Source organism: Salmo salar, chromosome 10, assembly GCF_965601325.2.
Source record: "Salmo salar chromosome 10, fSalSal1, whole genome shotgun sequence".
Classification (NCBI taxonomy): domain Eukaryota; kingdom Metazoa; phylum Chordata; class Actinopteri; order Salmoniformes; family Salmonidae; genus Salmo; species Salmo salar.
The window spans coordinates 122842957-122857764 of NC_138300.1; the positions used below are offsets into that span (position 1 = coordinate 122842957).

The 14808-nt window shown below is 44.9% G+C and overlaps 1 protein-coding gene across 1 annotated transcript in view; it reads left to right on the forward strand.

Moving 5' to 3' along the window:
- The first annotated feature begins 1778 nt into the window (after positions 1 to 1778).
- Positions 1779 to 14808, forward strand: part of LOC106561776 (protogenin B) — a 50605-nt gene continuing 37575 nt past the window's right edge. The window contains exons 1-8 of the mRNA XM_045688632.2: positions 1779 to 1923; positions 2654 to 2953; positions 10243 to 10387; positions 12161 to 12297; positions 12474 to 12654; positions 12883 to 12998; positions 13824 to 13983; positions 14282 to 14529. Coding sequence (XP_045544588.2) covers positions 1854 to 1923; positions 2654 to 2953; positions 10243 to 10387; positions 12161 to 12297; positions 12474 to 12654; positions 12883 to 12998; positions 13824 to 13983; positions 14282 to 14529 — 1357 coding nt within the window. The 5' untranslated portion in view covers positions 1779 to 1853. The remainder of the gene's footprint in view (positions 1924 to 2653; positions 2954 to 10242; positions 10388 to 12160; positions 12298 to 12473; positions 12655 to 12882; positions 12999 to 13823; positions 13984 to 14281; positions 14530 to 14808) is intronic.

Here is a 14808-nt window from a genome sequence, read left to right on the forward strand (position 1 = left end):
GGTTATTTACAGTAGGAGATGGGCTTCTATCATCTTATCTTTTATCATTCTATTTGGGCTTCGATCTAAAAGGTAGCTAGCAAATGTGAAACGGATTAAAATGACGAGTTGACAGCTGTATGAGTTTTACCATTCACCATTTACACAACATATGCTGCAACCTTTTGTAATTTTAATAGTTTGTTTCATATTGGCTGGCTTCCAACAATAGCTGAATTTGCAAAGCTAGCGAGCACCAACTCAGTTTCAGTGGTGTTTGCTATAATCTTTGCTACCCGGGTTAAATAAAGGTGAAATAAAATAAATAAATAAAAGTTCCCTTGCGACAATTTAGCTTTTGCAACGAGACCATTAAATATATTTAAGACAATGGTAGAAGAGAGTGTAGTTCTATTCAGTTTGGACTTCAGTTTATCGCTAACCTTATCACAGGGACTTTGAAGCACTAACTTACATCATCTGCATGCTGATCTTGGAATAAATTGACGATAGCAAAGATTCCATCTTTGACGATGCCACATAAATGGAATAGGTACTAGCTAGCTTAATAGTTAATATTTGCGCGCTAGCTCTGCATATTCAGCTAGTGTGTGTGTGTGTGTGAACCCTGCCAACATAAAACAAAACATTGCTATGGCGCGATTGACTGGATTAACCTCACGTCAGTTACGTGCATTGAGTGCCTTTCAGACAGTAGACACGACCCCTCTGTTACCTTGCCAACTAAGGAACTGGCAGTGGATCAAACCATTGTGAGGCAAAGGGTGGGGGGGTCGCAATCTTTTGAAACTTAAAAACGCGCTATTAAGTGTCTATAATCAGCACAATTGCTTTCATTGCGTATTATTAATATTATTTAAATTACATAGTTATGTTTCAGTGATATATTGGGGGGGACAAATCATATTTTTCCCAGGATGGGGGGGTCGTCCCCCCCCCCGTCCCCCCCGGGATTTCCGCCCCTGGCTGTAACGTAATAAAATGTGGAAAAAGTCAAGGGGTCTGAATACTTTCCGAATGCACTGTTTAGCAGCCCAACGTTTATAAAACAATTAAAGTTACATAAATAACTCTAAATTAAGCATATAGGAGTACCTATTTCTTTGTTAACTGTTCAACACAGAATAGCCTCAAATCAAATCATTTGGAGAAAATATTTATATTTTATTCAGCTTTACTCAAATGTATTCTTCATACTATAAAATAATGTAAAATAATACCATGGAAGTCTAAGCAAATCTTGTCTGTTAAATTAACTAGTGTAGAACCACAACCATATGGCATAGCCAGATCAGGACCTAACATAAGGACAACTCAGAGGATGCTATTCTGTTCTTCTGAAATAGACTACATTTTCCTCATATCATGCTTCTTTAGACCTGTCTAAAATAAATAATGGATTTATTGTGAAGGTGTAGGCTATATTACATGGATTTATTAGGACTTTATAAAATGTAGATGTTCCAAAGGTCTGCATTGGTGGCTTGTAGGCTGTGTGTGGAAGCCAGGAGATGCTAAATGTGTTGATGTTAGTTAATAACGGTCAGCTACCGTGAGACCAACATTTATTTGCTTGACAACCACCAGCTGAGGAAATTTCATGACCGCACATACTGCACATACACCCATATTTTGTTGGCAGAGGGAATTTTGCAGGTTTAGAAACAAACTACACGCGCCCCTCGATTAAAGCATGGCTGAAGAAGCGCATGCGCCGTCAGGAGGGAGGGCTCTCAGCCGGAGTCGGTCTCAGGAGATGTTGCAGCACCGGTGTCATGCGTCATTTGGGGAGGCTCGCAGCACGATGGGCAACGGCGGTCCTCCTTTATAGAATGACAGAACAATCGGAATAAATGGCGATTTTCAAAAGGAATCTATACCAGCATTGTTTGCTGTGTTTTGTGTTGTTTAATCAACTATCAGGTGAAGTAAATTGTTTTCTTCCTCTTATCTTTTCTGTGTCAGTAGTTCTTTGCAACTAACTGCAAGAGAGTTTGAGGTCCGTGTGTGTGACCAGACATAAACCGTACCAGACTGGACGACCACATAATGTAGCCACAACCTTTCGGGCGGATAATATACCGGGCAAAAAAAAGGATGCACGAGAAAAATATAGTTTATAATGATAAAAGGGAGAAACAAAAAAGTTAATATTCCTTTGTAAAATGCTATGATTACATTACGTTTAGAGGAATAGAGTGACTGACTTGAGTGGCGGTGATTGTTTTGGCCGGTGTCCAGTTGTTAATTCCTGCATGGACCAGAACCTTGCATTCAAAATAACTCATTTTTCCCCAATTCAAACTGACAATTTAGTTTCTTTTGTTGGTTTCATCAACACTGTATTGTGTACTAAGTAACCTGAGCAATAACTAGGCTATGCTCTATATCTGAGTTATTTCTTTTTTCCTTCTATTTGTGATCTATTTATCAGGAAATACGTGAATAGGTAGAGAACGTTACACTAAAAGCTATACACTGCTATAATACACTGCTATGATAACCATGCAAGTATTGCGCAATACATAAGAGCCCCGATAGAGTCCCACATACCTGACAGGACAGGCCTAACATATCAATGCCTTCCTCTCCATCCCTCCCTCCATCCCTTCTTCCATCTCATTAACGGTCCCCATCTCTTTTCCATTTCCAGGTGTTTTTTGTTTCAGTGAGCTCTCCTTCATCACAGAACCCAGTGATGTTGTAGTAATAACCAGGGATCCAGTGGTCTTGGACTGCGTGGCCCACGGACAGCCTCCCATCACCATCAGATGGCTGAGGAATGGAGTCAGGGTTACGGAGAGTGGCCGGCTACGGATCCTGGCCAACGGATCACTGTACATACCCGAGGTCAGGAGAGACGGAGAAGAGTCAGACAAAGGGTTTTATCAGTGCCTCTCTCAGAATAGATATGGAGCCATATTAAGCCAAAGATCCAGACTGACAATCACAAGTAAGTATGTGGATCATGAGGTAAATACAATGTGTCACTGGAAAGCATACATTGTGTATATACACCGCTTGAAGCTATATCAAACACATCATTGCAGGTTGTATGTAGAATGCTCTAGAACAACAACATTTGTACTGACACACACAAACACGTTATTGAGAAAAGTTCTTTAAAGATTTCCTCAGTAAAGTTTCCATGTCATTAGAAGTTGTCCAGTGTTTCAGGGAGTGAACAGGCCTCTCCTTATTGGTGGTAAAAGCATCTTGTGGAGTTATAGACTTGGAGTTATAAAAAAATAAACACTTTGAAAGATCAATTAAGTACTGATGGACAGTCTGAAAGATAATTAAATACTCAGGTTAATAGGTTATATGTGTAATTTAGGAAAAGTAATATGGAAACACGCACACACACAGGCCTACACACTTTCACACACACACACAATTTCCTGGAAAATGGGATCAGTCAGTCTGCAGTGTTCTTGTGTTGGTTCATTGTCAGTGTAGACCAGTGCTCTCTCTGTGTGATTGTCTGTCACTTTTAGCCCTTTGTCTGACTGTCCCTGACTATTCCTGACGGTCCCTGACGGTTCCTGACTGTCCCTGACTGTCCCTGGCTGTCCCTGGCTGTCCCTGGCTGTCCCTGACTGTCCCTGACGGTTCCTGACGGTTCCTGACTGTCCCTGGCTGTCCCTGGCTGTCCCTGGCTGTCCCTGGCTAGCCCTGACCGTCCCTGACTGTCCCTGACTGTCCCTGACTGTCCCTGGCTGTCCCTGGCTGTCCCTGGCTAGCCCTGACCGTCCCTGACCGTCCCTGACTGTCCCTGACTGTTCCTTAATGGCCCTGACTGTTCCTGACTGGCCCTAAAGAATAGACTCTGTTGCAGGGCATTAGTTTGTCCACATCTCAGTGGACAGGACATCTGTCCAGATCTATGGTCTATTTAGCATCACCAGGCCAGTTCTTAGACACAAAACCACAGGGGCTGGCTTTAGTTTAGTCTGGTTTATCTTTTGGGAAGGATATTTTTAAAATATTTTCCTGTAGGACATCATTTAGGGATGGGGGGGGGGTGTTATAAGTTTCACATATTCCTTGTTTATCAAAAGCAACACCAATATCAATGTTTCGTAGTTTATTGTAAGTTTTGATAATAGTTGTTAGATCTGGCAATGATGAGCGTGGCCCCTAAAGGGTTAAAGGTTTTGTCCAGCTGTATGGAGGCTGGGGAGGCTTAAGTTGGAGGAGGGGCATCTCTCTTTCTCTCTGCCCGCTCCCCATCGGTCCCAGAGGCCCAGTGAGGTCAAAGGTTGCATGGGAAAGGCTTTGTGATGTCACCGCCTGGCCTGGCCTGCTCTGAGCTCTGTGCTGGGCCTGGGGGGGGGGGGGGGGGGGTTGCCCTGTCCTGCTGTCCTCTGTCCTTTCACTAGTCCGTTCGTCCTTTCAGTGGCTCTCCAGTCGCTGACCTCTCCCACACTCACTATCATTGTCAAGGGCAACTCCTATTGTTCTACGGATGTATAGACTAGGCCCGATCTGTCATGCAGGTTGACTAGGTTATACTATCAAAACGTCTGAAAAAAAGAGTTCTGTGATGCTTATTATTATTATTATTATGTCTGATTTCAGTTTGATAACAGTCAGTGTTATACCGCTGATGTCACATGCTCTATGACATCACACTACTTCCTCATCTTGCCAGTCATACTGCAGCAACATTGTACAAAACAACTAACAACAAAAAAAACAAGTCCCAACATGTCCCATTTTTTATTTTTTTTGGTAGACAATAGCTGACCAGACCGATAACAGTCTTCGATCCGACCGGGTTTCCCCCCCCCAATTTGAGCTGAAATTGGATGGACAGGGGGGAGGCTGGGTTTGAACCCTGACCTCTTTTAAGGGAACCTTTGTGCAGTCTGACCTGTCCATTGATCAGCTGTTTACGACAAAGCTAGTCTGGGCTGACCATATTAGTGGAGTAGTCTGCTGCCCAGGCCACGCCCCTCAACATGGCTGACTCCAACCACTGGCAGAACCCCCCCGTCAGAGACGATGGCCTGGCCTCTTACCCATAGATCTAGATTTAGATCATCTTAGCAGGCCCCAGGGTAGTTGGCTCTGGGTGGTGAGGACCATTGTTTTCAAGATGTTTTACACCCCCCCCCCCTTTTCTTCCCAATTTCGATCCAATTACGATCTTGTCTCATCACTGCAACTCCTCAACGTGCTCGGGGGAGAGGGGGAAGGTCGAGGTCATGCGTCCCCCGAAACATGACAGGCCAAACTGCGCTTCTTAACATGGACGCCAGCAGCACCAATAATGTGTCGGAGGAAACACCGTTCAACTGATGACTGAAGTCAGCTTGCAAGAGCACGGCCCGCCACAAGGAGTCGCTAGAGCGCGATGAGCCAAGTAAAGCCCCCCCCTGGCCAAACCCTCCCCTAACCCGGACGATGCTGGGTCCCTTTGGGACTCCCAGTCACAGCCGGTTGTGACACAGCCTGGGATCGAACCCAGGTCTGTAGTGACGCCTCAAGCACTGCGATGCAGTACCTTAGACCGCTACACCACTCGGGAGGCCCTTAACATTTATTTTTTTTATAAGATATTTAGTTGATTATCATTTGCAATGGGGAAGGCAGCCATTTTATTGCTTTTCTATCCAATCCAGGACAAGGATGACCTTCTCCACATTAGGTTTAGCTTTTATTTGTGTACAATATTGTTGTCCTTATTAGGCTTCAAATTAAATAGGAAATATCTTTAATTCAAGCCTGCTTTAGAGCAACAGTTTTATGTTGACTTTAATAGGAGAAACTAGTCGTTGATTTTCTGTGACTGGGGGGTCTTTAACATGGTATTGACCTGGTCCTGTGGTCTTTAACATGGTATTGACCTGGTCATGTGACTGGGGTCTTTAACATGGTATTGACCTGGTCCTGGGGTCTTTAACATGGTATTGACCTGGTCCTGTGACTGGGGTCTTTAACATGGTATTGACCTGGTCCTGTGACTGGGGTCTTTAACATGGTATTGACCTGGTCCTGTGACTGGGGTCTTTAACATGGTATTGACCTGGTCCTGTGACTGGGGTCTTTAACATGGTATTGACCTGGTCCTGTGACTGGGGTTTTTAACATGGTATTGACCTGGTCCTGTGGTCTTTAACATGGTATTGACCTGGTCCTGTGACTGGGGTCTTTAACATGGTATTGACCTGGTCCTGTGACTGGGGTTTTTAACATGGTATTGACCTGGTCCTGTGACTGGGGTTTTTAACATGGTATTGACCTGGTCCTGTGACTGGGGTCTTTAACATGGTATTGTCATGTGACTGTAGTCTTTAACATGGTATTGACCTGGTCCTGGGGTCTTTAACATGGTATTGACCTGGTCCTGTGACTGGGGTCTTTAACATGGTATTGACCTGGTCCTGTGACTGGGGTCTTTAACATGGTATTGACCTGGTCCTGTGACTGGGGTCTTTAACATGGTATTAACCTGGTCCTGTGACTGGGGTCTTTAACATGGTATTAACCTGGTCCTGTGGTCTTTAATATGGTATTGACCTGGTCCTGTGACTGGGGTCTTTAACATGGTATTGACCTGGTCCTGTGACTAGGGTCTTTAACATGGTATTGACCTGGTCCTGACTGTGGTCTTTAACATGGTATTGACCTGGTCCTGGGGTCTTTAACATGGTATTGACCTGGTCCTGTGACTAGGGTCTTTAACATGGTATTGACCTGGTCCTGTGACTGGGGTCTTTAACATGGTATTGACCTGGTCCTGTGACTGGGGTCTTTAACATGGTATTGACCTGGTCCTGTGACTGAGGTCTTTAACATGGTATTAACCTGGTCCTGTGGTCTTTAATATGGTATTGACCTGGTCCTGTGACTGGGGTCTTTAACATGGTATTGACCTGGTCCTGTGACTGGGGTCTTTAACATGGTATTGACCTGGTCCTGTGACTGAGGGGGGAAGGGTCAGATGTGTTATCACTAAAAAACCCTCATATTGAAGGGTAAACATATTGCCTATGGTACCTTTATGTTTACAGTGGATTTGTGTTGAGTTTTAGTGTATGCTTATGGAAAGATTCATAGTTAATTGCAGGACGTGGCTGGGCTCATCACTCGGCCATCCTGACTCAAATGGACACTACATTAGTTTCTGTTGTTTTCCAATGACACATTGGGTTTGTATTATGTACTGAATGGTCAGACAGACAGATCCTTCTAGTGTTTCGTTATTGAATCATTATCATACTTTAATTATTTATATTTCTCCTCTTCCTCCTCTTCCTCCTCCGCCTCCTTCTTCATCTATCTGCAGTCTTACAGCCTTATCTCCTGAGAGCAAGCCCATTGATTCGTGTTAATTTATGACCAATCATCATTCAATGCCATTCTCCCATTGATCTATTGATTGGTCTATTGATCCGGCCAGCTGACCAGCTGCACAGCTGATTGGCTCAAAGACAAGAACATGGTGGCTGGGATGTATCAAACTCCCTCATGGGTTCAGATCACATTTATCAACGTCAGGATTTGACTTGCTTGACCTCGTATCTTCAAACAATTAGATTGAAAGCTGAATATTCAAATTCACAAGCAAAGTTGTTGAAATCAACAGTTGATAACAAGTTCATCAGAGAAACGTTTTAGATGGTTAGGCCTACAGACCCTTCCAGCCAGCGCCTCACCTGGACTTAAAGGTTAAGTAAATAAATACATTTGAATATGTTGCACCAATTTGCATCTAGAATTCATAAACTCCCTGGTTATTCTATACATACATGACTGCCTATCATCAGATTGGAGTTCAGCCATGTTCTAAGGGCAGTTTAGAACATTGAGCCTCGTTGGGTAGAAATACATTGAGCCTCGTGGGGCAGAAATACATTTAGCCTCGTTGGTAGAAATACATTGAGCCTCGTGGGCAGAAATACATTGAGCCTCGTTGGGTAGAAATACATTGAGCCTCGTGGGCAGAAATACATTGAGCCTCGTGGGCAGAAATACATTGAGCCTCGTGGGCAGAAATACATTGAGCCTCGTTGGTAGAAATACATTGAGCCTCGTGGGTAGAAATACATTGAGCCTCGTTGGGTAGAAATACATTGAGCCTCGTTGGGTAGAAATACATTGAGCCTCGTTGGTAGAAATACATTGAGCCTCGTTGGTAGAAATACATTGAGCCTCGTGGGCAGAAATACATTGAGCCTCGTGGGCAGAAATACATTGAGCCTCGTGGGCAGAAATACATTGAGCCTCGTGGGTAGAAATACATTGAGCCTCGTTGGGCAGAAATACATTGAGCCTCGTTGGGCAGAAATACATTGAGCCTCGTTGGGCAGAAATACATTGAGCCTCGTTGGGCAGAAATACATTGAGCCTCGTTGGGCAGAAATACATTGAGCCTCGTTGGGCAGAAATACATTGAGCCTCGTTGGGCAGAAATACATTGAGCCTCGTGGGTAGAAATATATTGAGCCTCGTGGGTAGAAATACATTGAGCCTCGTGGGTAGAAATACATTGAGCCTCGTGGGTAGAAATACATTGAGCCTCGTTGGGTAGAAATACATTGAACCTCGTTGGGTAGAAACACATTGAGCCTCGTTGGGTAGAAATACATTGAGCCTCGTTGGGTAGAAATACATTGAGCCTCGTTGGGTAGAAATACATTGAGCCTCGTTGGGTAGAAATACATTGAGCCTCGTTGGGCAGAAATACATTTTGTCACGTCCTGACCAGCAGAGGGAGTAATTGTATTAGTTTTGGTCAGGATGTGGCAGAGGGTTTGTGTTGTGTGTAGGTTCTAGGTAGGTTTTCTATGTGTAGGTTGGGTGCTGGACTCTCAATTGGAGGCAGGTGTTTCTAGTTGCCTCTGATTAGGAGTCCTATAAACAGGTGTGTGTTTTTCTTTGTGGTTGTGGGTAGTTGTTTGTGAGCACTGCTTTGTTTATCCTGCCACACTGTTCGTGTCGTGAGTGTATATATTTTTTTTCTTCCTGTGGATGCTTTACTCGTGTTTTATTAAAAAGATGAGTATCCACATTCCCGCTGCGTATTGGTCCTCCCTTCAACACAACGACATTATTTGTGACAGAACTACCCACCATACCAGGACCAAGCAGCGGAGGAATTCTGGCGAGGACTGGGGAACACGGCGGGTAAGGGAGCCCGAGAGGCAGCCCCAATAAAAAAATTTGGGGGGGGCACAAGGGCTGTTTGGCGGGGCGAGGTTGGAGACCCAGGCCAGCTCCCCGTACGCTTTTTGGACAGAAACAGACTGGACAGGTCCTGTGCTTTGGGGTAGGTGCTGTGGTGAGGCCTGGTATTTTCAGCCCGGTATGCGCAGCCCGAGTGGCCCGCCTGTCCTCCGGCCCAGCCCGAGTGGCCCTCCTGTCCTCCGGCCCAGCCCGAGTGGCCCGCCTGTCCTCCGGCCCAGCCCGAGTGGCCCTCCTGTCCTCCGGCCCAGCCCGAGTGGCCCGCCTGTCCTCCGGCCCAGCCCGAGTGGCCCGCCTGTCCTCCGGCCCAGCCCGAGTGGCCCGCCTGCCCGGGTCAGCCAGAGTGGCCCGTCTGCCCGGCGCAGCCATCGGCGCCACCTAAGTGGGCGACGCCGAAGGTGGAGCGAGGTCCACGTCCCGCACCTGAGCCGCCTGCTATATAGGTGGGTTGGGGAGGGGGGGTGTAGCACAGTGCCGTCGTTTACGGCAGCCACCCTCCCTTCCCTCCCTTTAGTTTAGGGGGATATTTTTTGTTGTTTGGGGGTTTTTGTCTTTTCTTTTAGGTGCAGTCGGGGTCTGCACCTTTAGGGGGGGGGGTACTGTCACGTCCTGACCAGCAGAGGGAGTAATTGTATTAGTTTTGGTCAGGATGTGGCAGAGGGTTTGTGTTGTGTGTAGGTTTTCTATGTGTAGCTTGGGTGCTGGACTCTCAATTGGAGGCAGGTGTTTCTAGTTGCCTCTGATTAGGAGTCCTATAAACAGGTGTGTGTTTTTCTTTGTGGTTGTGGGTAGTTGTTTGTGAGCACTGCTTTGTTTAGCCTGCCACACTGTTCGTGTCGTGAGTATAGTTTTTTTTTTCTTCCTGTGGATGATTTACTCGTGTTTTATTAAAAAGATGAGTATCCACATTCCCGCTGCGTATTGGTCCTTCCTTCAACACAACGACATTATTTGTTACACATTTAGTCTTACGTTGAGTAACCACTGCTTCCTTTGGCCAGTCTGTGTGTTGTGTCCCGTAGGTAATTGGTCTTTCATTGTGTGTTCCAGATGTCTCACCGTTCGTGGTGAATCCCGTGCTTTTGGAGGTGACTGAGGGTTCCGTGGCCAGGTTCACCTGTCAGGTGACCTCTAACCCTCCTGCCAGCGTGACCTGGGAGCTAGACCAAAGCACACTACGGCTGGAGACAGACAGGTACAGTCCTGTGGTCCCGTGTGGCTCAGTTAGTAGAGCATGGTGTTTGCAACGGTGTTTGCAACGCCAGGGTTGTGGGTTCGATTCCCACGGGGGACCAGTACGGGGGGAAAAAAATGTCTGAAATGTATGCATTCACTACTGTAAGTCGCTCTGGATAAGAGCGTCTGCTAAATGACTAAAATGAATATCGGGGGGCAAAATGTGTTTTCATGTGAAAGGTTCTACAAGCGATGTTTAGGGTCTGCAGCTGGAACATGCTTACTTACACGAGCTGGGGTCAAGAAGCATTTGTCATTCCACTCATAGCTGTGTAGTTTAAAAAAAAAAATGCAAATCATACTAGTATGGTATTGATATGTTACCTGTTGTTTATGTTATGATACAATTCAATATACAAGACCGCATTTGTCTCTTGATTTTACTTGAATCTCATCGCTTTTTGGGGTTTGTGTTTATACTGTTCCGTCAGGTCCTGACCTTCACTATACTGTTCCATCAGGTCCTGACCTTCACTATACTGTTCTATCAGGTCCTGACCTTCACTATACTGTTATATCAGGTCCTGACCTTCACTATACTGTTCTATCAGGTCCTGACCTTCACTATACCGTTATATCAGGTCCTGACCTTCACTATACTGTTATATCAGGTCCTGACCTTCACTATACTGTTCTATCAGGTCCTGACCTTCACTATACCGTTATATCAGGTCCTGACCTTCACTATACTGTTATATCAGGTCCTGACCTTCACTATACTGTTATATCAGGTCCTGACCTTCACTATACTGTTCTATCAGGTCCTGACCTTCACTATACTGTTCTATCAGGTCCTGACCTTCACTATACTGTTCTATCAGGTCCTGACCTTCACTATACTGTTCTATCAGGTCCTGACCTTCACTATACTGTTCTATCAGGTCCTGACCTTCACTATACTGTTCCATCAGGTCCTGACCTTCACTATACTGTTCCATCAGGTCCTGACCTTCACTATACTGTTCCATCAGGTCCTGACCTTCACTATACTGTTCCATCAGGTCCTGACCTTCACTATACTGTTCTATCAGGTCCTGACCTTCACTATACTGTTATATCAGGTCCTGACCTTCACTATACTGTTCCATCAGGTCCTGACCTTCACTATACTGTTCCATCAGGTCCTGACCTTCACTATACCGTTCCATCAGGTCCTGACCTTCACTATACTGTTCCATCAGGTCCTGACCTTCACTATACTGTTCCATCAGGTCCTGACCTTCACTATACTGTTCCATCAGGTCCTGACCTTCACTATACTGTTCCATCAGGTCCTGACCTTCACTATACTGTTCCATCAGGTCCTGACCTTCACTATACTGTTCCATCAGGTCCTGACCTTCACTATACTGTTCCATCAGGTCCTGACCTTCACTATACTGTTCCATCAGGTCCTGACCTTCACTATACTGTTCCATCAGGTCCTGACCTTCACTATACTGTTCCATCAGGTCCTGACCTTCACTATACTGTTCCATCAGGTCCTGACCTTCACTATACTGTTCCATCAGGTCCTGACCTTCACTATACTGTTCCATCAGGTCCTGACCTTCACTATACTGTTCTATCAGGTTCACCATCCATTATACTGTTCCATCAGGTCCTGACCTTCACTATACTGTTCTATCAGGTCCTGACCTTCACTATACTGTTCTGTCAGGTCCTGACCTTCACTATACTGTTCTATCAGGTCCTGGTACTAACTATCACTTACTATACCATGTCTCTCTAGAATCACAGTCCTGCCCAACGGAGTTCTCCAGATCCACAACGTCCAGCTAGAGGATGCTGGGAAGTTCCGCTGTGTGGCCACCAATATCGGCAACTGCGTCAAGAGCAGCGAGGCAACGCTCTCCGTTATCAAACCAGGTGATTGAGAATAAACTGTCAACACCACATTTATTCAATAAAAGAAGCAATCTGTTTATTTCTCCTATGGACAGCTGTATCACCCCTCCATTTCCCGGTATATTTCTATTAAATGTACATAGAAACGTTGTTTAATGCTTACTTGACATGTGTCTTGGTCCTCTTATCTGTTTCAGGTGTTGGCCCTAAGCCCCGTCAGAGGCCCCGGATCATAGCGGGCCCACAGAATATGACGGTGTCCCTCCACCACACCGTGGTTCTGGAGTGTATTGCTACGGGAAACCCCAGACCCGTCATATCCTGGAGCCGAGCCGACAGTAAACCCATTGACGTGTACAATGCCAGGGTGCTGGGCAGGTAAGACAGACATACACCATGGATGTTTGTACTTCGTTCGTGGCTGACTAATACCTTAATGAACGTCCTATTTAGCTTGGACTTTAATCAGTGGTTGTATTCGTATTATTTAAGACATCTGTTTTTTTTTTTTTAATGTTCTTTTGTTTCACTACGGTGTTTGTTTTTAAAGGTAAAAGTGTGTTTTTCAAAATGTGTCAAGTCAAGTTTGATGTGTTTTGTCATCAGTGGGAACCTCTTGATCAGTAATTTGAAGCCTCGGCATAGTGGAGTCTACCTCTGTAGAGCCACCACACCAGGAACACGCAACTACACCATCGCTGCTGCCAACCTCACCGTTCTAGGTGGGTACAATACTTGGGTACATTTCCTTCCTGCACAACAGAATAAGCCTGCTCAGTCGATAATCTTCATTGAAAGTGTTTTTGTTTTTTTTGTTGTTATTTGTTGTCTAAGACTGGCTTAAATCTATGTCTCGGATTCCAGAATCGTATGCCCTTATTCATTGCTCCAATATATGTGATTTCAGACAACAATGTTAGAGAACTGGAGAGATCGAACTGTTATATTATCTTTGACCTCAACCATCATCCGTGTATGTTTTGGATAGTGTTTTTTCAGACGCTCAAAGAGCTTTATAAAGTAAAGGGGGAAACTAACCTCATCTACCAGTTAAAGGGGGGGAAACTAACCTCATCTACCAGTTAAAGAGGGAAACTAACCTCATCTACCAGTTAAAGAGGGAAACTAACCTCATCTACCTGTTAAAGAGGGGAAACTAATCTCATCTACCAGTTAAAGAGGGAAACTAACCTCATCTACCAGTTAAAGAGGGAAACTAACCTCATCTACCAGTTAAAGAGGGGAAACTAATCTCATCTACCAGTTAAAGAGGGGAAACTAACCTCATCTACCTGTTAAAGGGGGAAACTAACCTCATCTACCTGTTAGAGGGAAACTAACCTCATCTACCTGTTAGAGGGAAACTAACCTCATCTACCTGTTAGAGGGAAACTAATCTCATCTACCAGTTAAAGAGGGAAACTAACCTCATCTACCAGTTAAAGGGGGAAAACTAACCTCATCTACCAGTTAAAGGGGGAAACTAACCTCATCTACCAGTTAAAGAGGGAAACTAACCTCATCTACCCATTGTTATGTCCCTCCAGAGCCTCCATCCATGGTGGAGAGGCCAGAGAGCCAGACTCGTCCCAGGGCTGGCACTGCCCGTTTCATGTGCCAGGCTCAGGGTGTGCCCCCACCTCGCATCACCTGGCTGAAAAATGGAGAGGAGGTACACCTGAACGGCAGGATCAAGATGTACAACAGGTAGAACCGTAACCTATTCCACCTTATTAAACTTATTAGACAATTCACCACTTATCCCTAAACAAATCAAAATAGATTTAGCTATTTCATTTTCTTTTGGATCAGAAAACTTCACAGTTTCAGTATAACAAGAACAGATTGTAGTAGTAATAGTGCCCTACAATAAATTTGAGGAAACCTAATCACAATGTATACATAATAAAAACTGTATAAAGGGGAATTGGGAGAGAAAAAAATCCCCACCACCCCATTTCCTGATTGTACTCGATGTTCACTAAGTCTGTGTTTCCGTCCACAGTAAACTGGTGATCACTCAGATTACCCCGGAGGATGATGCCATCTACCAGTGTGTGGCGGAGAATGAACAGGGCAGTGTTCTGTCCCTGGCACGCCTCATCGTGGTGATGTCTGAGGACCGGCCCAGCGCGCCCAGGAACATCCACGCTGAAACCATCTCCTCCTCAGCCATCCTACTGGCCTGGGAGAGACCCGTCTACAACGCTGATAAAGTCATTGCTTACTCTGTACACTACATGAAGGCTGAGGGTAAATTATTTGTTATAAGAGTATATGAGCCTTTATAATGTCCTATTACAGATGTAGGATCTTAATTTGAGCAAGTTTGGTACAGCAGGAAAATAATCCTGCAGCAACAAGAATTATTATTATGTGGATTCTAATTAATGGACATTTTTTGTAGGGGTTGATAAATGTTTCGTTAGGGCAAATCAAGTCTGAAGTTTCAAAGTGGAAATTACAAACTTTAGAAGCCTTTTTAAACCTCAAAAACATTGCAAGTTTGCATTTCCTGCCGTGCAGGAAAAT